At 47.6% G+C, this 23800-nt stretch overlaps 1 protein-coding gene across 1 annotated transcript; it reads right to left on the reverse strand.

The window, feature by feature from the left end:
* Positions 1-200: 200 nt before the first annotated feature.
* Positions 201-22264, reverse strand: ALG1 (ALG1 chitobiosyldiphosphodolichol beta-mannosyltransferase). The gene is made up of 13 exons (XM_060260848.1): positions 21937-22264; positions 19967-20044; positions 18383-18486; positions 16140-16288; positions 12436-12525; positions 10456-10572; positions 8279-8406; positions 7711-7749; positions 7293-7352; positions 6573-6683; positions 4173-4287; positions 1255-1330; positions 201-457 (listed from the first exon to the last, which is right to left on the reverse strand). Exons 1-13 carry the CDS (start codon positions 22136-22138, stop codon positions 326-328), a joined length of 1401 nt encoding a protein of 466 aa, XP_060116831.1. The 5' UTR covers positions 22139-22264; the 3' UTR covers positions 201-325.
* Between the last annotated feature and the right edge of the window lie 1536 nt (positions 22265-23800).

Below are 23800 nucleotides of genomic sequence, written 5' to 3' on the forward strand. Positions count from 1 at the left end.
AATGGCAGCCAGAGACTCTCTTGCCTGCCCACCCCTCTGTGACATCAGGGCAATTCAGCCAATCACCACGACCCCCCCGCTGCATCTCACTGCAGACAAAGCCAGGCTGTACAGAAGCTCCACTATCACACTGGCTCAGTTGAGAGTGGGACCTTGAAGAGATTAAAGGTAAACCTTATGAACAAGGCTCAAAGCGGGGAGAGGTTTGCCTTTTTTATTCATGTAAAACTGTTAATTTTTTTTTTTTAAATCCCTTTAATTTACCAACACAAATTACAGAATTGGGGAATAGATGAGTCATAAAGTTACTCGTAAGGTTAGCAAATCAACTGTGGCTGAACAAAGGAAATACTGTCCGTTCCCAACTTTCGTCCCACCGCAGTTGCTTATCCGTCCGAAGGTTTCTTCTGAATAAATTAAGCTTGCCTTCTGCAGTAGGGAAATCCCAGAAAAGCATCTTTGGGGTAAAAAAAAAAAGAGCAACAGGGTGAGGGATGAAAGAAAACAGAGATTAGTGTGATTCGCAAGCGAACGTAAGTTCTGCGGTTTCAAAAGATCACCCGTGTTAAATGGACACATTATGGACAGATGCCCTCAAACCCCAGCATTTCATTTCTAGCTAGAAACACTCTCAAATTTATGAGACTTCCCTTTATACCCCTATATGAAAAAATAAATCACTGAACCACCACCAAGTCAAGAGGAAAGAAGCTCTTCCAAAACATTTCGGTGTTGCGGTATAATTGCATATAGGTGTAATATGACAAGAACACAGGATTATCAGAGCTGAACACGATATAGCAATCTGCTTACACTCCGCGGGACTTGGAACTTTGGACTGGAAATCTCATCAGTCTTTAAGGAGCTACTGGACTCGAATCCAGCTCTTCTACTGCATGCTGATCCACTTTAAACTCATCCGTTCGTGCTATTCTTAGAATCCAGTCCCCTGCTGTTCCGATGAGAATGTCGCCCAGATGGGTGTATTTGCTCCATTTCCCACCCTTCGCTTTCCCTCCTACAGCATTCCATTAGACTCCTTTTATTCCACTTGGGCTAATCCAAGGCATGTTTACTCGGAAGTATGACCCACCGGCTTCAGCAGAGCTCACTTCCAAGCAAACATGCAAAGCTCTGCTGCTCGAGGACATTTCGCTATCAGCTGACATCCCGTGCCCACACGTGAACAGCAGCAGTCATTTAGCAACAGGGGTTTAATCGATAAGCGGGCCGGTTCTCAGATCCCCTCCGTACCTTCAGCTGCCCGGCGAGTTCGCTCGAGTCTCTGAAGATCAAACCGTTCACATCGTGCTTCACCAGCTCGGGCAAGCTGCAGAGAAACAAAGTGGAGGGAGGTCGGTGAGGACGTTCAGGTGATGTGTTAAAAGAGACTGTTCTCGGTGTTGGAACAAAGTAGGAATCAAGTTGCACCTTTAGGACCAACAAAGTTTTATTCGGAATGTAAGCTTTCATACACATGCAAACTTCTTCAGACGAAGGGATGGGAAACAGTGGGCTGAAATACATGTAGTTGGTTGGGTTAAGAGTGGAAACTGATACAAAGTTAGGATGAAATGGCAAAATAGCGTAATAAGCAATAAAAGGTAATAAAAGTTACCTGTTAATTGCTGTTGCTGAAAGTCTAGGTAAAACTAAAGGACGTGTATTTCCTAGTTCTTGTCCACCTTGTCGGTATTGATGGATGGGACAAACCTTATAAGCCCAGCTCAATAATAAAAAAAAAAACACGGGCAAGTCGGAATTCACAAGCCTAATCTTCTCTAACGCTATCTTGGTCTGTCAGCTTTCTTCTCCAGAACCTGCTAAGCAGGAGACAGCTGGGGCAGGAGAGGAGATTTGAGAAACTTGTTGCTTGTTTGTTTTCAGTCACATTTCTGTACATGAGTCCACAGGGTGCGTCTTTAGCAGCTAGGTACAGCAGAATTTGGCTTGAGCTCAATAAACTTGGTCAATATTTTAGATAAACGCACACAAACATTTATACCCAGAATAATAAAAACTTTGTTGGTTTTAAAGGCGCCACTAGACTCCACTACCCCACCTGGATCAATGTTTTAGAAAGGTATTGCAAAAGTACATTCCTCTTCATGCATTGGACAAATCAGCCCATGAAAGCTTACGCCACAATCTGTTGGATGAACGCACGCCAAGTTAAATCGTTGGTCGGATTCGCTCGGAATGTCTACTCGTTGACTGACCAGAACCAATGGGTTCAGTAGGACCAGAACCAATGGAAGTCCTGCCTTTCCGAGACAAAGAGGAGACACTGTCATTTTGGAAAGAGAAAATCATTCCTTGTTGTTCTGCGCTTCCATAGCCTCCTCCTGCATTCCACCTTCTCAATTCTGGCCCCACCTGGTGGAATCAGCTCCCTATGGAGACCTGGGCCCTACCTGGCTTGTTAGCCTTTCTTAAGGCCTGTAAAATGGAGCTGTTCCGCCAGGTTTTTGGGTGAGGCGACGGATATCTCTCCATTAGATTGGATGGACTCCCCTACTGTACTATTGTATTATTTTACTGTGCTATTCTGTGGTACCACCATCCTGCCGTACTATTCGGTTATATCATCTTGCTGGACCATCCTGTTGTACTTTTATTAAATACTGCAACTGGTTTTTATTGTGGCATTATTGTGATTTTACTGCCATTTTATTACTATTTATGATGTACTCCGCTCTGGAGAAGCATATGGAGCAAAGGTCCATCAGTGGCTATTAGCCACAGCTAATTATTGGGACTCTGTCTGGGGCAGTGATGCTCTGTATTCTTGGTGCTTGGGAGGGGCACAGTGGGAGAGCCAGTTTGGTGTAGTGGTTACTTAAGTGTGCAGACTCTTATCTGGGAGAACCGGGTTTGATTCCCCACTCCTCCACTTGCACCTGCTGGAATGGCCTTGGGTCAGCCATAGCTCTGGCAGAGGTTGTCCTTGAAAGGGCAGCAGCTGTGAGAGCCCTCTCCAGCCCCACCCACCTCACAGGGTGTTTGTTGTGGGGGAGGAAGGTATTGTGAGCCGCTCTGAGACTCTTCGGAGTGGAGGGCGGGATATAAATCCAATATCTTCTTCTTCTTCTAGCCCCACTGATGGACCTCCTGATGGCACTTGGGTTTTTTGGCCACTGTGTGACACAGAGTGTTGGACTGGATGGGCCATTGGCCTGATCCAACATGGCTTCTCTTATGTTCTTACGTGACACAGAGTGTTGGACTGGAAGGGCCATTGGCCTGATCCAACATGGCTTCTCTTATGTTCTTATGTGACACAGAGTGTTGGACTGGATGGGCCACTGGCCTGATCCAACATGGCTTCTCTTATGTTCTTATGTGACACAGAGTGTTGGACTGGATGGGCCACTGGCCTGATCCAACATGGCTTCTCTTATGTTCTTATGTGACACAGAGTGTTGGACTGGATGGGCCACTGGCCTGATCCAACATGGCTTCTCTTATGTTCTTATGTGACACAGAGTGTTGGACTGGAGGGGCCATTGGCCTGATCCAACATGGCTTCTCTTACGTTCTTATGTGTGACACAGAGCGTTGGACTGGATGGGCCTGATCCAGCATGGCTTCTCTTTTGTTCTTATGAGCCCCCAAATGGGGGAATGGGTGGAATATGAATGAACTAATAATAATAATAACAAAGTGACGAAAGAAGGATGACTTGGGACTGTTCAGTCTGGAGTAGAGGAGGCAGAAGGGGGACAGTATGGCTCTCTTGAGGTCTCTGAAGGGCTGCCACTCAGAGGAGGGCAGGGAGCTGTCCCTGTTGGCAGCAGAGGAGAGGACTCGCAAGAATGGGTGGGAAAATACCAGCTGGATATCAGGAAGAAGCTTTTTTATGGTCAGAGTTGTCCAACAGTGGAATCAGCTACCGAGGGAGGGGGTGAACTCCCCAACCCCCCCCCCCAGGCAGTCTTTAAGCTGCAGCTGGACAAGCACTGGTTAGGGATGCTCTAGAGTGATCCTGCATTGAGCAGGGGGTTGGACTAGATGGCCTCTATGGCCCCTTCCAACTCCGTCATTCTAAGGGCATTGCGTTTAAATAAAAATAACTGTCCTGGATCCTGCCTTTAGATCGAACTTCGGGCAAACCTGATGCACGCACCGACGGCTTTGACAAAATGCAGAACGAGAAGCGTGCGCATACTTACCACCGGAACTGCACCGCGCACACGGGTAAGCAGCAACCAAACATGTCCACGACCTTCATGGGCAGATCTAAGCCGCTGGATGATTTGTGGAGGCAAACGCCCAAGTCTGCCGAGCCTGTAAGGATTTGCATTAGGAGCAATGAATCCCAATGTTGTATTCTGCAAGATTCGCTTCTGTACAATAAACTAGCCTGTAACCAGACAACCATCCGACTGCTTTATTACCGACAAAAAGACTAAATTAGTTATGTGTGCAAAATCTGATGCTCTTCTGGGAGAGCCAGTTTGGTGTAGTGGTTAAGTGTGCTGACCCTTATCTGGGAGAACCGGGTTTCATTCCCCACCCCTCCACTTGCACCTGCTGGAATGGCCATAGCTCTCGCAGAGTTGGGTCAGCCATAGCTCTCGCAGACTTGTCCTTGAAAGGGCAGCTTCTGGGAGAGCTCTCTCAGCCCCACCTACTTCACAGTCACAGGGTGTCTGTGGTGGGGGGAGAAGATATAGGAGACTGTAAACCGCTCTGAGTCTCTGATTCAGAGAGAAGGGCGGGGTATAAATCTGCAGTCTTCTTCTAATACAAAACCATTTGGCCTCCCGTCGACACAATGCAACCTACCCCAAAAGGTGCTTTGTAAGGGCTATGCGGTGCATTGGTTGGTGTTTTGAAGTCGGAGCAAGCAAGACTCGTGTCTGAAGCCTCACTAGAGCGAGTCACGCCTTCTTTCTCAACCTAGCCCACCTCACAGGGTCGTCAGAAAAATAAAATGGAGGGAGGGGGAGAGAACCTACCACAAGCTCCCGGGGAAAAAAGAATGAGATAAAAATGCTCTAAATCAGGGCTCTCCGACATGGTCCCCGTGGTGCCAGCTAACACCCACTCAGGTTTGCAGGAAGTGGGAGGAGCCACTGTAAGGCAGGACTTGTCACTGGCCGCCCTCATCCAAGCGAAAGGGTTTGCCACTGCCATCGCAGCCGCCGCCACTTTAAGAGCAAGACGAAACGTCTATACTTCCCTTAGAACAAAGTTTGGGTCCAGTGGCACCTTTAAGACCAATAAAGTGTAATTCTGGGTATAAGTTTTCATGTGCACGCACACAAAAGTTTATACCCAGGATTAAACTTACGTTGGTCCAGTTTGGTGTAGCGGTTAAGTGTGTGGACTCTTATCTGGGAGAACCGGGTTTGATTCCCCACTCTTCCACTTGCAGCTGCTGGAATGGCCTTGGGTCAGCCATAGCTCTCGTAGGAGTTGTACTTGAATGGGGAGCTTCTGGGAGAGCTCTCTCAGCCCCACCTACTTCACAGCTATGGCCATTCCAACAGCTGCAGGAGGAGGAGTGGGAAATCAAACCCGGTTCTCCCAGATAAGGGTCAGCACACAGATATAGGAGACTGTGAGCCACTCTGTGTCTCCGATGCAGAGAGAAGGGCAGGGTATAAAACTGCAGTCTTCTTCTTAAAGGTGCCACTGGTCTCAAACTTTGTTCTGCTCCTTCAAACCAACACCGCTACACACCTAAATCTATACTTCTGTTAGTGTCCAGCTCCATTTCCCCTTCAGGCTCTCCTTCTTATACCTTTTCTTTCTCCCTCCCTCCTTCCAAGCTTTCTCTTTTTATTCCCCTTCTGTGATTCTTTTGCGAAGACAAAAGGGGTGTATTGCATCTGTCTCCAGGGGCAGCCATTTTGGGACTGGCGCTCCCCACCTCCTCTCAAAAAATTCCAAACGTGGACAAGGAAAGGGACCCGTGCTCCACACAAATAACCAAGTCCTGGCGTCAAGCCCTACAATCAGAGGAGCGCAAGTGAGCTCTTAACACATATCCTCCTGCCTGCAGTTAGAGAGCCAGTTTGGTGTAGCAATTAAGTGTGCAGACTCTTTTGCAGGAGACCTGGGTTTGATTCCCTGCTCCTCCACTTGCAGCTGCTGGGATGGCCTTGGGTCAGCCATAGCTCTCTCAGAGTTGTCCTTGAAAGGGCAGCTTCTGTCAGAGCTCTCTCAGCCCACCTACCTCATAGGGTGTCTGTTGTGGGGGAAGAAGATAAAGGAGACTGTAAGCCACTCTGGGATTCTGATTCAGAGAGGAGGACAGGGTATAAATCTACAATCTTCTTTTTCTTCAGCAATTTCTCCAATGCTGTCTGTCCCTGCCTGCATATGAACAATCTCTGGATCACAGGTGCTTGCCAAGTCATCCTAATTCCTCCCCCCCACCCCCCAGTCCCTGATGTCAAGCCTGTGGAGGGCATGAAGGAGAAGAAGGAACAGTCCAGAAGTCGCCTTTCAGCAAAAGCTAGTCCCTGCTGCTACAGGGCTGCACTCAAAGACGCGTCCAGCCACTCCCTGAGTGCACTCCTGATGCATATTCCTGCGCTGAAGAATTCTGAGCGACTCCTTACCCAAAAGCAGGGGGTAGTCCTCTGCTTCCAGCCAGGGAGTACAGATCTGGATATGCTTGAAGTGCAGGGCTGCAATCAGCTTGCAGTAATGCTCTTTCAGAGGCCCTTTGCCTTTTAAACACAGAAAACACACAATTGGACTTTTTTTTTAAGCTGGCAAACTGCATAGAATAAGCATCAGATGTTTGAGAGCTGCAAAACAGGGAGGGAGGGAGGGAGGGAGGGAGGGAGGGAGGAAGGAAGGAAGGAAGGAAGGAAGGAAGGAAGGAAGGAAGGAAGGAAGGAAGGAAGGAAGGAAGGAAGGAAGGAAGGAAGGAAGGAAGGAAGGAAGGAAGGAAGGAAGGAAGGAGGGAGGGAGGGAGGGAGGGAGGGAGGGGTGGAAAGAAAGCAACTGTAACTTTAAATGCATTTTCCAAACTGCTGGCTGGCTTGCCTTGGAGAAGTGATTTAAAGAGAGAAATGCCTTCTCCAAGCTGTTCGATGGGCAGATGGGGGCTTTAAGAGTCTCACGACACGTATGAAAGAGCCACAGTTTGGCCACCCCTAAGGTAGAACATCTTATTAAACACAGGAGCCCCACGCAGAGTTCTAAAGGGTGGCAGTGCACACGGGGAGCTTCAGAGAAAGCGGAGGCTTCGTCACCCCTTCACTGGCAAGGACAGAATGAGCTTCACAATCAAAAGAAGAGGACCAGAAAACAAAATTGTCCAGGGCAGCTACCTGTGATCACACACACCAGAGGAGGAAGTTTCATTCCATCGCCGACATAATGCTCATAATCTGCAGAAAGACAATTAAGAGAGTCACCGCATTTCTGCAACCGCTACACCTCACCGGCTCTCAAATTCAGTGACTTCCCTTACGTTCTTTGACATACACATCCTCCCACAGGACACGTTTGTTTTATTTCTTTGCAAAAATTGATACTTTGCCTTTCTGCCAGCATCTGGGCAAACAAAGGCAGCTGGCTACAAACATGCACAATAACATCATTAGGAAAAACGACGACACACAGATAAAACACACCTGCAAAAACATAAAAACAACTACATGTTTTCCCATTTGTTGAGAGAGACAGAAACAGACATATGACAGACAGACGCAAACATACAACAGACAGACTTCCTCGACAATTTACCTTCTAAAGCTTTCAACAAGATAGAAAAATCTTCATCCTCTAGGAAAAAAGAAAAGGAAAGTTCACAGCACAGGCATCACAACTCTACAACGAAGCTCTGCTTGAAATACTCCGCTGGGATTGCGAACGCTTTGGAAGCTGCGACGGCAGCCAAAAACAATCACCAAGGACGAGGCACACAGCCTTCATGGCATGCCTCTCTTCTATAGCCAAAGGGGCTCCACAGCTGCTAAATCTGAACAGCAGCTGGAAGGCACGCAGCAAAAAAAAATCCCCTCCGCCCCACTGGTGTTTGTCCAATTAATTCTATTACAGCACACACTGGGAACAACAGCCACCATTTGAAAAAGAAAAAAGACAAAGGCTCAAACCAGAAGTGTATTGCTTAAAGTGCAATGCATTGCTTAAAGTGCAATGAGTTGCTTAAAGTGCATTGCTTAAAGTGCAATGCGTTGCTGAAAATGCATTGCTTAAAGTGCAATGCGTTGCTTACAGTGCATTGCTTAAAGTACAGATACCTCAAAGGCACCACATAATTTAAAGCAAAAATCTGGCTTAGAACCCTGACCTGTCCAGCTGGTGCTGCTGACCAGGAGAGCCGGCCGGTCTTTGAGGTGGGTCACCTGTCCACTTCGGGCCTCCCATTGCGTGAAGGCTGATCTCTTGTCGCCGTCGCCTGGTGCGATGGGCTCTGCTCTGGGACAACGGCATTTTAAGAAGCAGAACTTAATCCTCTGTGGATACCCTGGCAAAACGCTTTCAGCTCATTCATTACTTCAGCCACCCGTGAGATAGTTTTCAGGTAGGTAGCCGTGTTAGTCCGCAGATACACAGGAAGTTTTGACGCTCAAATGCTTATACCCTGGGAATCCTGTCAACGGTCCTACCAGACTCAAATCCTGCTCTTCAGCGGCCAGAAGTAAAAGGAGGCCTCAAGCTATTCCTCCAATAGGCAGAAACCCGGGAAGTTAAAATCACAAGACTTGGAAGGGTCCATAGAGGCCATCTAGACCAACCCCCTGCTCGATGCAGGATCAGCCTAGAGCATCCCTGACAAGGGTTTGTCCAGCCACTGCTAGCAAGGGGGAGCTCACCACCTCCCTAGGTAGCTGATCCCTGGGTAGTTGTGTAAGCCAGGGCCAAACACTGAGAGATGAAGCTCCATATGCGTCTGAGTCAACCAGCTCTGCAATTCCCATGTTTGGACCATGTCCTTATTTCCCTCCACACACCTTCATGGTGAAAGGAGGAAGAACTGGTCTTCGGGTCCCAAATCCATTTGCATTCACTATGTGAACCAGACCTCAGATTCAGCAGGAGCTCACAGGAGTGCCGCTCCTGAACCTTTCTGAGGGTTCCCCCTCCTCCTCCCCACCTACCTCGTCCATTGAATAGTAGGTGCAATTGCATAACAATCCCTAGATTAGGAGAGCGGGCAGCCAGCCAGCCACCAGGGGCTTTGCCACACCCCCAGCAGCCCTCATTAAGCCCAAACCACCCTTTCTCCACTTCTTATGTGATTTTGGGCAGTGGGTGGCTTGCTGGCCTTTTGACTGGGGGGGGGCAGCCCAGGAGAGCCCCAGGTGAGCGAGGCCTGCTTTGGCTGGCTGGATCTCTAGCCAGCCCAAGCAGGCCTCACTCGCCTGAGGCTCTCCTTTCTTGTGTCAGGTTGCTTTTGGCTGGTGGGGAGGGCAGCATATGCTAATGAGTTATACTAATGAGCTCCACCACCTGTTTTACTACAAAACAACCCCTGGTGCGAACACATTGCAAATACCCATTCTCAACTCAATAGGCCAGACATCTGTGCCCTTTATGAGGCTGCAGGGACCTCTGGAATCTTGAGAGGGGGTGGGTGAACACCATCCCAAAATATCAGCTTGGTGCAGCGGTTAAGAGCAGCAGACTCTAATTTGAAGAATCAGGTTTGGTTCCCTACTGCTCCTCTACATGAAGCCTGCTGGGTGATCTTGGGCCAGTCACGGTTCTCTCAGAGCTCTCTCAGCCTCACAGGGCGTCTGCTGTGGGGAGAGGAAAGGAAGGCGATTGGAAGCCGCTCCAAGACTCCTTCGGGTAAGCAAAGAGCAGGGTTTAAAACCAACTCTTCTTCCATGGGAAATGGAGCAAACACAAAATGGCTGCCGCAGGAGGTGAAGCCAAACAAAATACCACCCTCCTCAAAGCTCCTAAGAAGAAGGAAATTTTGAGCGGGGGGGGGGGGGGGGAATGACTAAGGGAAGCCCAGATGATTACAGGTGAGGTCCTCCTCAACCTTTAGAGAGAGCCAGTTTGGTGTAGTGGTTAAGTGTGCGGACTCTTATCTGGGAGAAACGGGTTTGATTCTCCACTCCTCCACTTGCACCTGCTGGCATGGCCTTGGATCAGCCATAGCTCTGGCAGAGGTTGTCCTTGAAAGGGCAGCTGCTGTGAGAGCCCTCTCAGCCCCACCCACCTCACGGGGTGTCTATTGTCAGGGAGGGAAATAAAGGAGATTGTGAGCCGCTCGGAGACTCTGAGTGGAGGGCGGAATACAAATCCAATGTCGTCGTCGTCTTCTTCAGTGGAAGACTGTTGCATCTGAATGATGGAAGCCAATGATGGGCCTTGCCTTATAATGGCTCCATAAACTTTCTGAAAAACTCAGCAAGTGCCAAGAGAATCACTGGTGGTGGTGTCCATGGGCACCGTGGGGGGGGGGGGAACCCCAAAACAGGACGACAAAAGAGCAAGCCTGTATCTACTTACGCGTATCGGGCTTTAAATGGAACGTAGTCTTTGCCGAGCCTCATGAAGAGCCGATGTTGGTCGCTCAACGGCGTCTCCTTGAAGAAAGACGCTGGCTTGTCATAGAGGGTTATCGCTCTGAAACAAAAGCGGTTCACCGGGTAGATGGCAAAAAAAAAAAAATCAACACAAAGAAGAATCAAAAGTTAATGGGTACGGCTAAGGATGGAAGGGTGCGCACCCTGAAAATGACCTTTGAAAAAATTTATAACTTATTTATAATGCTATTTATAACTTATGATGATTGATCAAACTGTGTTGTTCCTATTGATTTGGTTTTGCTTTATACTCTTTTCAGAATGTTGTGATCTGCCCTGAGCCTGTTTTGGGATAGGGCGGAAAATAAACTGCCTAAATAAATAAAATATTTGCACAACACAGGAAAGCCTAAACAAATGAGATTTACAAAGGGAAGAGCCTAACAGTGCAGTCCTACGTGGATCGACTCCAGTCCAAGCCAACTGCAATTAACGGCTCAGAGGGGAGCAACGCTGCATAGGATTTCACTCTAGGTCTAGCCAGGGGGCGGGACTGTTACCCACCCCCGAACCTCCCCACCACACAGATGTCGTATTTGCAGAGAGTTTACATCCATGCGCACCAATGTTCTTCAGTCTTATCTGCATTCTCTTACACTGCTGAGCGCAGATCACAAACGTCTGGCCAGGCACCCCGTCCAAATTGTGGAGCTCTAGCCACGTGGTAAAAGATCACCATCCAAATGTCAGGTGGGGCAGAACAGCTTGAGCCTGCAATGCACTTTCCTCTAATGTCTGCCTGCGATGGGACTGTACGATACACAGAACGACCCTTGCTACTGCGGAAGCCACCAAAAACAAAGGTCGCAAAGGAACAACTGTAGAACTTCTACAGATAAAATTCAACACCTCTGCTTTGGTGCCAACAGAAACTTACAGAGCTCACCACATTCTGGATACTGGCATAAACTTGAGATAGGGTAAATTTCGTTGTGTGGCAACAGACCAAGGATTCCCAACGTGGTGCCAATAGGTGCCATGATGCCTACCAATGCCTTTCCTGGCACCCACAAATGTTTTTTAAAAACTAGGTGGGAGTTTTGTCCAGCAAGGCTTCTGATTGGCCGCTGGAGATCTGATTGACTGTGCAGATTTTTAAAGATCAATTCAGGTGGACAGCCATGTGGGTCTGAAACAACTCAAACGAATTCAAACTTTGTTTAGATTTTTTAAAACATTGCTTTGGCAGCAGCACAAGGCTCTCCACTATGTGACTGAAGGGCAGCTGTGGCAGCCATGTTGCAGCTGGCTCCACCTCCTCAGGCAGCCATGCTGCGGCTGGCTCCACCTCCTCAGGCAGCCATGCTGCGGCTGGCTCCACGTCCTCAGGCAGCCATGCTGCAGCTGGCTCCACGTCCTCAGGCAGCCATGCTGCAGCTGGCTCCACGTCCTCAGGCAGCCATGCTGCAGCTGGCTCCACGTCCTCAGGCAGCCATGTTGCGGCTGGCTCCACCTCCTCAGGCAGCCATGCTGCGGCTGGCTCCACGTCCTCAGGCAGCCATGTTGCGGCTGGCTCCACATCCTCAGGCAGCCATGCTGCAGTTGGCTCCACCTCCTCAGGCAGCCATGTTGCAGCTGGCTCCACCTCCTCAGGCAGCCATGTTGCGGCTGGCTCCACCTCCTCAGGCAGCCATGCTGCGGCTGGCTCCACCTCCTCAGGCAGCCCTGCTGCGGCTGGCTCCACCTCCTCAGGCAACCATGTTGCGGCTGGCTCCACCTCCTCAGGCAGCCATTTTGCGGCTGGCTCCACCTCCTCAGGCAGCCATTTTGCGGCAGCCATTTTGTAGCTATGCCCACAACCCTATGTCAGGATTCCAAAGGGGCCCACAGGTTCAAACACACCAGGGACACCATTGATAAGACATTTCATGTGGCCCAAGTGAGTTTTAAGCGGCCAACTCACATGATGTTACAATTCACCTCCAGATCCTCTTTCATCGCATTGGTCACACAGATGTTATAGTGGGACAGGCGGCCAAAATGTTCCTCGTACCTGAAAGAAGAAAAAAGTCATCAGCTGCTGAGTGACAAATCTGTTAGTCTCGCATAGATTACTTCCACTGAAATGGAACTTCCTTTGCAAATTTGCAATGCCTTGGTATTAACTGAAAACATAAAATAAAATTATGGTAATACTAAACTGAAGCAAGATCATATGGCTGCAAAGTCAAGATGATCTCCCCAATTCCCTCTCAAAGCAAAAGAACTCTATGCAGGCTAACTTCTTTGGTCTTCTTTGTGGTGGCCCTGTCCTGGTTGAACCAGCTGTCAGACGGGACTCAGGCCTTGCACATGAAGAAGTCTGCATGCACACAAAAGCTTATACCCAGAATAAAACTTGGTTGGTCTTAACGGTCCCACAGGACTCAACTCTGTTCAGTAGTATCACTCGTTCATTAAGAAAATTCATTTGCCACTTTCTCAGGGCAGGTCTTAGGGCAAAACACAATGCAACAAAGTACCATACAATTTATCGATATTAAACTATGCCAGGAATATAAAAAGTACGGTAGCTAAAACAGATATCCATAAAACAGACCTTGGGCTGGAGACAAAATACACAAAACAGCTTTGAAAGTCAGAGCTCCTCGGTTAAAAGCCTGGGTAAAGAGAAGTGTTTCTGCCTGGCAACTAAGTGGCAGCGAAAAAAAGAAGGCTCTGGGCATGCCTCAAGGAAGAGGGCATTCCACTAGTGAGGTGCCACCACAGAAAAAGTCCTGTCTGCGGTTGCCACTTGCCTCTTTTCCTATAGGAGAACTGTAACTTGCTGGCTGCACACTATGGAAGGAGGAGCAGATCTTTGAAACAGAAGAAGAAGAAGAAGATGATATTGGATTTATATCCCGCCCTCCACTCCGAAGAGTCTCAGAGCGGCTCACAATTTCCTTTCCCTTCCCCCCACCCACAACAGACACCCTGTGAGGTAGATGAAGATATTGGATTTATATCTCGCCCTCCACTCCGAAGAGTCTCAGAGCAGCTCACAATCTCCTTTACCTTCCTCCCCCACAACAGACACCCTGTGAGGTAGATGAAGATACTGGATTTATATCCCGCCCTCCACTCCGAAGAGTCTCAGAGCGGCTCACAATCTCCTTTACCTTCCTCCCCCACAACAGACACCCTGTGAGGTGGGTGGGGCTGGAGAGGGCTCTCACAGCAGCTGCCCTTTCAAGGACAACCTCTGCCAGAGCTACAGCTGACCCAAGGCCATGCTAGCAGGTGCAAGTGGAGGAGTGGGGAATCCAACCCGGTTCTCCCAGATAAGAGTCCGCACACTTAACCACTACACCAAACCGGCTCTCCAGATCCAAGCCATTTAGAGACTTGGCAGTATGAACCAACACTCTGAATTCCCTGCACTGTTCAGAGGATTGGGCTAGATGTCCTCTAAGGTCCCTTCCAGCTCTGTGTGTCTACATTTACTCTGAATCATGCCTAGAAACAAACAGGGGGCCAGCCAATACTTAAAATACATACCGGGGGGGGGGGGGGGAGAATACGCCTAACCTGCAAATGTTTTCAATACATAAAACAAGAATGCGGATTGGGGCTCTCTTAGGGCATAACTAATCTGTATATCCCTTTTGCAAACATTTATATAATATTCAATATTAAAGGACCCGTGGTTTCCCAGAAAGTTCTAGCACTGCTTGCTAAAAGATTTACATAAGAGTATCTTCCCAGAATACAAAATCCGTATACAAAATAAATTCCACTTATTTCACATTGTGGAATGCATCTGCGAAAGAGATAATCCGACCGTGTCAAAGAACTCTATTGTCTAGCATTCAAACGAACAGTTCCAAAATGAGAACATCTTCCTGGAGAAACAGTTTGTTAAATGTCACTAATGACCAATCCTTGAGAAACGTTCCTCTCTTAGCCAGATCTTAATTTAAAAACTGAGTTGGTCGATAGCAGCTTTATGATTCTTGCTCAGGAGAGAACACCCGCTAATCCCTTTTCTCCAATCTGCTTTGAGGAAAGCTCGTGCGTGGCATTTTAGAATGAAATCGAAATCTGGAAAGGGTTTCATGTCCTCCGATGCAGAAGTTATACTTATAGTGGAAACAACGGAAAAGCATGCACTGTCTTTACTACGATATAAGCCTCAGAATAAAGTCGATCGAACTTTACCACTACCGTCTGAAGTCTTTGGGTCTGCTAAGATGTGTCCTCCTTTGATAACATATAACCCTGAGGCAAAGAACAGCCATTTTTTGGCCAGTGGCAGTTTGCTTTGTGTATTTCCCCCATCGACATCTAGCAAAACCGGAATTCCACAGAGGACGACATAGGGAGAGCAACATAAACTATTCAAAACAAGTGGAAATCCTATAAAAGCACAAACAGGTACCTAAGACCCTGGGGCTAAGAAATACTAAATCTGCCACTGGGCAGACCAAATTCCACACCAAAAACATTCTGAATTTTGGAATTCAGAATGGTTTTGGTGTGGGATCTGGACTGCCTCACAGCCGAATTAGTTATTTCTTAATGACAGGAGAGTACACAAAGCATAGAACAGGCCATCGTGACAACAGACACCACAGCTAAACCAGCATTAGCTATTAGTATTTGCTAGATCTGTAGCGATCCGTCCTTGCCAAAAAGTAAATGCTTCAAGAGATGCCCCCGCCACTCTCAAGTAACCACTACATCTCATGAACCACCAAAAAAGAAAAGCTAGATTCAAATTAGGGAAAGGGCTTTCTCCGTTATGGCCCCCGTATGGTGGAATCAGCTGCCGGAAGAGGCGAGGGCCCTGCGGGACTTGGCGCAGTTCCGCAGGGCCTGTAAGACGACCCTCTTCCGGCTAGCCTACACCTAGCCTACATTTAGTTAGGATAACAACTTGAGGAAACTGGCCAGCCATCTGTTCATAGGAAACTGAATTACTCTGTTTTAATGTTTTAACTGCTTAAATTATTTAACTGTTTGATATTTGAAATTGTTTACTTTTAAGTTTGATTAATTGTTGGAAGCCGCCCTGAGCCATTCGTGGGAAGGGCGGGATATAAATCCCAAATAAATAAATAAATAAATTGGGGAATAAAGTTTTTGAGAGTCAAAACTCCTTTTTTCAGTAGATAGATAGATAGATAGATGAATTTGTCATTGTTCTCAACAAAAAGAGAGCAACGAAATGAGGTGCTCTTCCACAAACATACCAACACATCAAACACACATATTCATAAACCATTTAAATACATCTAAAACCATTAAACCATTTAAACCATTAAAACCATTTAAATACATCTAAAACGGATAAACATTCATAAAACCATTAAAACCATTTAAACCATTAAATAAACATTCATAAAACCATTAAACATTCATAAAATCATTAAAACCATTTAAACCATTAAATACATCTAAAACAGATAATCCTTCATAACCCTGCATTTAACCTAACCACAGCACTTGGATAGAAACTGTCCTTAAATCTGTTTGTCCGACGAAGACAGCTTTGACTCTCAAAAGCTTACACCCTGAAAATCATGCTGCTCTCTAAAGTGCTTCTGGACTTGAACCTAACTGTTCTACTGTTCACCAACCTGGCTATCCTCTGAAACTAGACCCCAAAATGGCGCTCGTACAAACCATTTAGCGATCCGGACTAACAGGTGTCTTTCTCCGTGCGTCAGGCTCATTATGGTGTACCCGTAGTTGTGCCAGTCAATTATTAGCTTGCTTCCGCACAGGAAACAAAACGCCCAGGTAACAGCTATGCTGGGCAGACCCGGAGGATTCTGGTTGTGAACGGAGACAAGAAAAAGCAAACGTATTTCAAAGCAAGACCAACGAAGACCAGTCTCCCACACTCTTCCCTATGGGGCAGGCTCCTCTCCAGAAGAGCTCTAGCATGCCATCTTGTCTTCTCCTCGCAACCCATCACCTTCCCTAGCTTTTGGTTTAACAGTCTAGTCCTCACTACTCCCCACTCCACACCATTTCTTCCCTGCCCTTTTCCCAGCTATAAAACATTAGGTGGTGAACTCAACGAGGCAGAAACCCCGTGTCTCTATAAAAACAGTCATGTTTTCTCACAGACATGCTAACTTTCTACCCTGAAGGATTTCCCCACTGCTTTAATCGAACCTATGACAACATCCACCTTTTATAAGTGCTCTTTACATCTCTCCCACCTTTTGACCGAGAAGAAACGCTCGTTGGTCTCTGGGCTGCTACCAGACCCAAATCACAGCTACCCTCTGAACCACACCATGCATGCGGCTTCAATATATTACGCTTTAAAAGTTCCCTTATATTGGAGAGGCACTGGCACGCTTGGCATGCGGAAGGTTCCAGGTTCAGTCCCCGGCATTTTCAGTTGACCAAGCAGTAGGTGATGTGAAATCATGGGGCTGCCCCTGTCCCGAACTCGGAAATTGCAGCTGGTGCAGAATGCCGCAGCCCGGCTGCTACTGGGTCTCCCAAAGGGGGGACACATTCAGCCGGGTCTTCGGACCCTGCACTGGCTTCCAGTGATATACCGAGTCCGGTACAAGGTGCTGGTTATTACCTTTAAAGCCCTATATGGCTTGGGACCTGTCTACCTGAAGGACCGTCTCTCCCCACATGTTCCCCAGAGAGTGCTGAGGTCGGGAACACAAAATCTCCTTACTATCCCTGGGCCAAAAGAAGCCCGTTTGAAATCCACCAGAGAAAGGGCCTTCTCTGTTATGGCCCCTACATGGTGGAATCAGCTGCCGGAGGTGAGGGCCCTGCGGGACCTTGTTCAGTTCCGCAGGGCCTGTAAGACGACCCTCTTCCGGCTAGCTTACACCTAGCTTGAGAACTCAATGTAGCTTGCCAGACTTCCTCTTATATATATTTGGAATATTTATTAATTTTTAAGGTTTTATCTGTTTTAAATGTTTACTGTTTACATGTTTATTGGTTATTGTAAATTGTTTACTGCTTATTTTAAATATTGTTTAATTTTTATGTCGGATCTATTGTTGGAAGCCGCCCTGAGCCACTTGTGGGAAGGGCGGGATATAAATTCTAAATAAATAAATAAATAAATTTTATTTTATTATATTCAATGTATGGATTGCCCAATCCCTGCTATTGCAGAGCTCTGGGAGATGCACGCTATAACAAAACATTAAAATACAAAGTAGAGAGAGAATAATACTACATAATAGGGGTGGCCAAACTTGCTTAACGTAAGAGCCATATAAAATAAACATCAGATGTTTGGAAGCTGCAAGACATGATTGTCAGGTGAGGGAGGGAGGGAGGGAGGGAGGATTTTTTTTCCTGTTTCAATAACTGGAGCTTTGAAAGTGGCTGGAGCACTTTCCCTATGAAGAAAGGTTGAAACGCTTGGGACTCTTTAGCTTGGAGAAACGTCGACTGCGGGGTCACATGATAGAGGTTTACAAGATGATGCATGGAATGGAGAAAGTAGAGAAAGAAGTCCTTTTCTCCCTTTCTCACAATACAAGAACTCGTGGGCATTCGATGAAATTGCTGAGCAGACAGGTTAAAACGGATAAAAGGAAGTACTTCTTCACCCAAAGGGTGATTAACATGTGGAATTCACTGCCACAGGAGGTGGTGGCGGCCACAAGTATAGCCACCTTCAAGAGGGGTTTAGATAAAAATATGGAGCACAGGTCCATCAGTGGCTATTAGCCACAGTGTATGTGTGTATATAACATTTTTTGCCACTGTGTGACACAGAGTGTTGGACTTGATGGGCCGTTGGCCTGATCCAACATGGCTTCTCTTATGTTCTTATGTTCTTAAAGTGCTAGCTAGGATGTGTTTGCTGCTGTGCTTTCAACCCAACTTGGGAGGCAAAAACATTTTATTAAAAATGCAAACAGACATACCTGGAGAAGAACATAGCCTGGATTCTCTATCTTCAGCATCGTGTAAAACAGCTGGACAGTCTGAATAATCACTTTTGCAATGTATTGCAAAACTCTGGGGCCAACTGCAAAAAAAAAAAGGCAAGAAGCTGTTACCAAAATCTGATGTAACATACACAACCACATATAGATAATCAATTGCTGGGGGGAGAGGCAACTAATACCCCCACTTTTACAATTCAAAGGTGCAAGACGTTTTGTGTATGTGGGTGTGTTTTGTGTACGTGGGTGCCACCAAATCGCAGCTGACTTCTAGCAACACCATGGGTTTTTGAGGCAAAAAAAGGAACAAGGGTAGTTTTTCCACTGCCTGCCTCCACATCACGACCCTGGTGTTCCTTGGTGGTTTCCCATCCAAATAGAAGAAGAAGACTGCAGATTTATACCCTGCTCGTCTCTCTGAATCAGAGTCTCAGAGCGGCTTACAATTTCCTTTTATCTTCTTCCCCCACAACAGACACCCTGTGAGGTGGGTGGGGCTGAGAGAGCTCTCACAGAAGCTGCCCTTTCAAGGACAACTCCAGAGATAGCTATGGCTGACCCAAGGCCATTCCAGCAACTGTAAGTGGGGAATCAAACGCGGTTCTCCCAGTCCACAGACTTAACCACTACACCAAACTTGCCAGAGCCAACCGAGATCTGATGAGATCAGGCTAACTTGGCCCATCCAAGGCAAGGCAAGAGAGGAACAGAGGTGACCTGCCATTTCCTGTCTCTGCATAGCTCCCCTGGATTTCCTTCATAAGAACATAAGAGAAGCCATGTTGGATCAGGCCAACGGCCCATCCAGTCCAACACTCTGTGTCACACAGTGGCAAAAAATTTTATATATACACACACACTGTGGCTAATAGCCACTGATGGACCCGTGCTCCATATTTTTATCTAAACCCCTCTTGAAGGTGGCTATGCTTGTGGCCGCCACCACCTCCTGTGGCAGTGAATTCCACATGTTAATCACCCTTTGGGTGAAGAAGGACTTCCTTTTATCCGTTTTAACCTGTCTGCTCAGCAATTTCATCGAATGCCCACGAGTTCTTGTATTGTGAGAAAGGGAGAAAAGTACTTCTTTCTCTACTTTCTCCATCCCATGCATTATTTTGTAAACTTCTATCATGTCACCCCGCAGTCGACGTTTCTCAAAGCTAAAGAGTCCCAAGCGTTTCAGCCTTTCTTCATAGGGAAAGTGTTCCAGCCCTTTAATCATTCTAGTTGCCCTTCTCTGGACTTTCTCCAATGCTATAATATCCTTCATGGTCTTCATCCAAGTGCTAGCCCTGCTCAGCTTCCAAGTTCTGACAAGTCTGGGCCTTTGCAAAAGATGATCAGCGGAAAGGAAGCACGGGTGCTGATACTATGCCACAACACATACGCACACCCTCCAAACACACACTCCCCAATGCTTTCTACCCAGTGTGTCTTCCACCAGATCCTGGCTGGGCAGGAGACAGTGGGAAGGTGCAGAAAAAAAAAGTGTTGAGCATGCCCAGTTTCCCCACCTCCACGTTCGGCATGTAACAGACAACACTGCAACGTTCCCCACACCTTGCCACGATGTATGTTCTGGAATGTACACTATCTGTATGTTTTCATTATGCAAGATGTCGCTGTGTGGCTTCGTACCTGGAAGAAAAAACAAAAGGGTGTGTTATTTCTTCAGCGGTTTCTTTAAAATCAGCGGTTTTTTAAAACACAGAAAAGACCCCAGAACCGGTTCTCAATTCCAGCCCTGGAAGGAACTTCATTAAATAATGATAGCTCAGAGCAAGAATATTTCTGAATACATGCAAGAAATTCTTTAATAAGAACATAAGAGAAGCCATGTTGGATCAGGTCAACGGCTCACCCAGTCCAACACGCTGTGTCACACAGTGGTCAAAAATCCCCAGGTGCCATCAGGAGGTCCATCAGTGGGGCCAGGACACTAGAAGCCCTCCCACTGTGGCCCCCGCCAAGCACCAAGAATACAGAGCATCACTGCCCCAGACAGAGAGTTCCGACAATATGCTGTGGCTAATAGCCACTGATGGACTTCTGCTCCGTATGTTTATCCAATCCCCTCTTGAAGCTGTCTTAAAATTAACCTTACCAATAACCAATCTGTCATCTTAATCACAATAATAATCATAATGCACAAGTATTCCTCTCAGCATGTGCAAAGAATCTTAGCTAAGAAGACTAAAAACTCTCTGCACAGCACAAAGCAAAGTTTCCTCTAATCATGACAAAAGCATAACTAGTTTGCCAAATTATGATGATGCATGGCAAGTGTATCCTTGTGCAAATGCAATCAGCATCATTTATACACAAGAACTATGGCTCTTTGCAGATGCCCAAAGGCACCCTCACTCTGCATTAAGCCAGGGTTCTGTAAAACATACCCAAAGCATCTTCAGTCTCATTGCTAACCGCTTGAGAACTGATCAAAGTAATAACGCAGATCAACAATGCAGAAAGCTACAACAAAAACCAACAAGAATGCCATAGGGTCCACCCTCCAAAGTGCCCACTTACTCCAGAGGAGCTGACCTCAAAAGTCTAGAGAGTAGTTGTCATCCCAGATCTCCAGGCCCCACCTGGAGGCTGGCAACCCTACTTCGTGCATGAGCCATAGACCTTCCCAGCTTGCACTGGGGCTGCCTGACCCCAAAATGGCAATCAGCATTTCCTTGGGAGAGTAAGAAGGGGCCATGAGAACTAAACATTGATGCAACCCTTCCTGCCCTCCTTCTCCTGATCTGCCTAATTCACAAAACCGGCATTGCTGTCATATGGCCATCTAGCCTCTGCCTAAAAACCTCCAAGGAAGGAGAGCCCACCACCTCCCGAGGAAGCCTGTTCCACTGAGGGACTGCTCTGTCAGGAAGCTCTTCTTAGTTTGCCAAATTATGATGATGCACAGCAAGTGAATCTTTGCACACATGCAAAGCCGTTGGATATTCTAGTGCATCACTTTTACACAAGATCTACAGCTCTTTGTACCTGCTCAGAGGCACCCTTGCTCTGCATTAAAGCCGGGCTCTGCAAAACACATCCCAAGCATCATTCAGTCTCATTGATAACCAGCTTGTGAACTGATGAATATAACAATGCAGAAAATAACAATGCTGATTAAAAGTGCCTTTGAGCTACAGTTGCCAACTCTGGGTTGGAAAATTCCTGGAGATTTGGTAACTGGAACCTGAACAGCACAAGGTTTGGAGAGAGGAGAGACCTCAGAGCCCACCCTCCAAAGCACCCCCTTTCTCAATCATCTGGAATGCAGCTGTCATCCCAGATCTCCAGGCCCCGCCTGGAGGCTAGCAACTCTACTCTGAGCATTTCCAGCTTTCATTGCTTGCATTGGGGCATTGCATTGCATTTCCAGCTTGCATTGGGGCTGCCTGTCGGAGATTTGCTTCACATTGTGCTTTAAAGCCTGGTGCAAATAAACTTGCAACCACCCCTGCAAGTTTCTGCCCCGGCACCTGTTTCCCAGCAGGCGGGCGGGCGGAGCCAGAGGCGGAAGGACTCACCCGCGTAGCCGAGGAAGGCGACACGGAAGCCTCGACGGGCCAACGACAGGGCGTGGTACTGCATGCGGGGGCTGCGGCCCAGGTCGCCCAGCACCACCACCGCGGCAGCCAGGCTTGTCTCCGAGCCGCTAGGCCGCGCCCGTCGCCATAGCAACAGCAGCAGCAGCACCCCGCCGAGCGCCAGCCACCAGAGCGCCGCCATCTTGGAGGAGGGCGTCACGTGACAAGGTCGCGAAAGCAGGGAAAGACGCGTCGGCCCAGTTAGGCCGTTTTCACAATGGCCGCCATCTTGGAGCCAGAGCGAGGCTCGAAAGGCGGCGGTGGTAGCCGAGCAACCGCTTCTCTGCCCGCCTTTGGGAATAGCCTCTGGAAGACAGCACGAAGAGGCGGGGCCAAGGGGAAGGGGCGGGGCTTGTTTCTTGTGGCAAAGTATTTTCTTTAAAGAATTCGATAAGTACGTAGTTAGAATGGATTTATATTTGATAGAATTATCAAAAATTTTAAAAAAACATTGATTTATCAAAATAGAAAATATATACAAGCATAGATCTATCAAAATAAAAAATATATAATAGCATAGATGTATCAAAATTAAAATAATATAATAGCATATAATAATTATATAACATATATAATAGATTCAGGTAGGTGGTAGCAATTCTGGCCGTCCAGCCAGGCCTAAGGTTGCCAAGTCCAATTCAAGAGATATCTGGGGACTTTGGGGGTGGAGCCAGGAGACATTGGGGGTGGAGCCAGGAGACATTAGGGGTGGAGCCAAGATCAAGGCTGTGACAAGCATAACTAAGCTCCAAAGGGAGTTCTGGCCATCGCATTTAAAGGGACAGCACACCTTTTCAATTCCTTCCTTCCATAGGAAATCATGAAGGAGAGGGGCACCTTCTTTTGGAGCTCATAGAATTGGACCCCCTGGTCCAATCTTTTAGAAACTTGGGGGTATTTTGGGGAGAGGCACTAGATGCTATACTGAAAATTTGGTGCCTCTACCCCAAAAAACAGTTTTCCCAGAGCCCCAGATAAACACGGATCAATTCTCCATTATACCCTATGGGAATTGATCTCCATAGGGAGTAATGGAGTTCCCAGCAGACATTTCCCTCCCCTCCCCCCGCTTTCTGATGACCCTGAAGCGGGGGGAGGGTCTCCAAACCGGGGGATCCCCTGCCCCACCTGGGGATTGGCAACCCTAGCCGGGCCCCAAGAGGCTGTCACACAGTACATCTGGGCCATGATCCCTGCCTGGCCCTGGGGAGGCTGCTGCACAGCGCAGCTGGGCCCCATGATCCTCGCTGGCCATCCAGGCCCCAGGGAGGCTGCCGCATGGCTCAGTTTGGCCCAGCAATCCCCGAGGGCCACACCAAGTGACTTTGAGGGCCGCATACCGCCCTCGAGACAGAGGTTCCCCACCCCTGCTTTGTTGGCATAAAAAACACTGGTAAACACATAGAATAAACATCAGATGTTTGAGAGTCGCAAGACATGAACAGATGCTTGAGAGCAAGAAGGAAGGAAAATAGATGGAGGAGGGAGGGAGAGTTGGAAAGAAAGCAACTTTAAATGCATTCTGCAAGCCGCCATCTGGCTTGGCTCGAGGAAGAGGTTTAAAGAGAGAAGTGCCTTCTCCAATCTGACCAACAGGCCAATGGGACTTCCAAGAGCCACACAGTATGTGTGAAAGAGCCACCCCTGCAGTAGAACAAAGACTCCAGCGGCACCTTTAGGACCAACAAAAGTTCATTCAAAGTATGAGCTTTCATGTGCCGGCACACTTCTGAAGAAAAGCTTTCACATGAAAGCTTATACCCAGCATTATACTTTGTTGGATTTAAAAGTGCCACTTAGAGTT

This window comes from Heteronotia binoei, chromosome 20 (genome assembly GCF_032191835.1).
Source record: "Heteronotia binoei isolate CCM8104 ecotype False Entrance Well chromosome 20, APGP_CSIRO_Hbin_v1, whole genome shotgun sequence".
NCBI lineage: Eukaryota > Metazoa > Chordata > Lepidosauria > Squamata > Gekkonidae > Heteronotia > Heteronotia binoei.